This window comes from Verticillium alfalfae, genomic scaffold, assembly GCF_000150825.1.
Source record: "Verticillium alfalfae VaMs.102 supercont1.13 genomic scaffold, whole genome shotgun sequence".
In the NCBI taxonomy this organism is placed as follows: domain Eukaryota; kingdom Fungi; phylum Ascomycota; class Sordariomycetes; order Glomerellales; family Plectosphaerellaceae; genus Verticillium; species Verticillium alfalfae.
Genome location: NW_003315026.1, coordinates 194,784 through 197,296, shown reverse-complemented (window position 1 = coordinate 197,296; position 2,513 = coordinate 194,784). Strand labels below are relative to the sequence as shown.

The 2,513-nt window shown below is 67.6% G+C and overlaps 2 protein-coding genes across 2 annotated transcripts; both read left to right on the top strand.

Moving 5' to 3' along the window:
• Positions 1 to 77: 77 nt before the first annotated feature.
• VDBG_08689 (conserved hypothetical protein) lies at positions 78 to 470 on the top strand (the record flags this gene model as incomplete). Its single annotated transcript, XM_003000847.1, has 1 exon — positions 78 to 470. One exon carries the CDS (start codon positions 78 to 80, stop codon positions 468 to 470), a length of 393 nt encoding a protein of 130 aa, XP_003000893.1.
• A 333-nt stretch (positions 471 to 803) lies between these two features.
• On the top strand, positions 804 to 2,275 carry VDBG_08688 (conserved hypothetical protein; the record flags this gene model as incomplete). Its single annotated transcript, XM_003000846.1, has 2 exons — positions 804 to 2,095; positions 2,197 to 2,275. 2 exons carry the CDS (start codon positions 804 to 806, stop codon positions 2,273 to 2,275), a joined length of 1,371 nt encoding a protein of 456 aa, XP_003000892.1.
• Positions 2,276 to 2,513: the final 238 nt, after the last annotated feature.

Sequence of the window (2,513 nt, the reverse complement as noted above, 5' to 3'; positions counted from 1 at the left end):
AGAAGGCCGCGACCGAGCTGCCCACCACCAGCGACGGCGCCGCCTGGCTCGTCGACGCGAGCGCCGCCTCGGCCGCCATGCTCAAGGGCCTGCACATGAGCGGCGTCACCGACGCCATCCGGCGCTGCCTGTCCGCCCTGGCGCGGCTCGACCTCGACGCGCCGGGGTTGCGGTCGGCGGCGACGTCGATGCTCGGCGCCGTGTTCCCGATCCTCGACCAGTACGCCGCGACGTGTCAGCAGGAGGGGGGGGCAGTTTGCGCAACCTTGCCCGACGCCACGGGCCGCATGACGCACTTTCTCGGCCTCACGTTCTCGCAGCTCACGGCCAAGGGGTTCTGCACGCCGCAGGAGAAGTCGGACGAGACGCAGGGCGACGCGGGCAAGCTCGAGTCGGGCACCGGTCTCGGCGACGGCGAGGGCGCCGAGGATATCAGCAAGGATATCCAGCTCCGACGAGGACCTGTCTGAGCTCGCGCAGGAGCCGAACAAGGAGCGCAACAGCGAGATGGAGGATGAGAAGGATGCCGTCGACATGGCGGACGAGGACATGGAAGGTGACATGGGCAGCGTCGACGGTGCCGAAGACGAGGAGAACGGCGATGACAAGAACGACGGAGACGAGGACGGCGAAGACAATGACATGGAGGAGGAAGCGGGCGAGGTCGACGATCTCGACCTCGACGGCGGTGGACGAGAAGATGTGAGGCGGAGAAGGAGCAGCAGGGCGAGAAGGCCAAGGGCCAGCAGAAGGACGAGCAGTCGGCGGCGGCGGATGCGCAGCCCAACGACGAGAGCGGCGAGATGGAGGAGCCCGGCGACGAGCAGGGCGACGAGGGCGAGGATGACGACCCTGCCGCCGAGCCGGAGGACGTCCAGTTCCAGGAGGACATCAAGCAGGACCAAAACGTCCAGCAGGAGGACGCCCTGGCGCTCCCCGATGACATGGAGCTTGACCTCAAGGACGAGGAATCTGGATCGGATGACGACGACCTCGACGACATGTCTGACTCGGGCGAGCCAAAGGACGATCTGCCTGACCTGCCGGAGAAGCACGAATCGGACGTGGAAGACGACCAGCAGCCCGAACGTGGCCAAGACCCCGAACAGGCAGACGAGATGCCCGAGGAAGAAATGGACATGGGCGGCAACGAGATTGACGACGAACCCAAGGCCGAAGAGGAGCAGGATGGCGAGGCTCCCGACGCCGAGCCCGAACAGCCCGACGAGCCGGAAGACAAGCGGCAGGATGCCGACCAGGACACGGCCAACGCCGATACGGAGAACGCGGCGCCGAGCGACGTCAAGAGCGGCGGCCAGGATCAAAACGCCGACAGCATGGACGTCGAAAACGAGCCCGACGACAGCGCAGCACAGCGCGACGAGGGGGACGCCGGCGAGGGCGCCGCCAAGCAAGAGGCCGACGCCGGCAAGAAGGGCGCCGTCTCGCGCTCGGACGACCAGGCGCAGCCCACCGAGCAGCCGGAGGACGAGGCAGCGCGCGAGGAGCCTCGCCAGGATCCGTTCAAGAAGCTCGGCGACGCGCTCGAGCGATGGCACCGACAGCAGACGGAGATCAAGGAGGCGGAGCAGAAGGAAGAGGAGGGCGAGGCCAAGCAGCCCCAGCAAGACGCCGACGACATGGCAGCCAAGGAGTTCCAGCACATGCAGGACGACGAGACGGCGCCGGACGCCCAAGCGCTCGGTGCGGCCTCGGACGACCAGGTCCAGCCCATCGACGACGCCATGGCGATTGACGAGGAAAAAGAAGACCCGGCGAGCCGGGTGATGCCGGAGAGCGAGCAAGAGCCCGAGCAGCAAGACGAGGCGGCCGGCGACCAGATGGACACGGACGAGCCCGAGGACAAGAAGGACGGCCCAGAACGGGACGACGGGCGGTCCGGGGTCAAGACACGACAGGGCGCCTTCGACCGCGAGGCGACGCCCGAAGACGCCGACGCCGCCCAGATGGACGCCGACGAGGACGAGCACGAAGACAACAAGGTCGACGAGGCGTCGGCGCAGCTCTCCGAGACACACCTCACGGGCGAGCCAGAGCGACCGCTGCGGCGACTTTGGACGAGGCGATGCAGCCTGTGGGACGGGCTTCCAGACCAAGACGAACCGCGCTGTTCGCTGTCGCCTGAACGTCGCAGGCTGCGGGCTCATCCTCAACCCGTCGGCAGGTCGACCAAAGCTCTCGGGCTCGTTCCCGCACGGGCAAGCGGGCTTCAACATTCAAGAAAGATCAATCCCGTTACATCGCGTCGAGCTAACAAGCGCGACAAGATCTTGGATGCGGCGCCGCCGTGCCGACGAAGCGGTCGTACCAGATCCCTGCTCTGCGTCGACGACAGCCGCAGCATGGGCGAGACGGCGGCCGGCGCGCTGGCGCTCGAGTCGCTCGTCATGGTGTCGCGCGCGCTGACCATGCTCGAGGTCGGCCAGGTCGGCGTGCTGGGCTTCGGCGCCGACGTCTTCGGCGCCCACGCCCTCGACGAGCCCTTCGCCTCG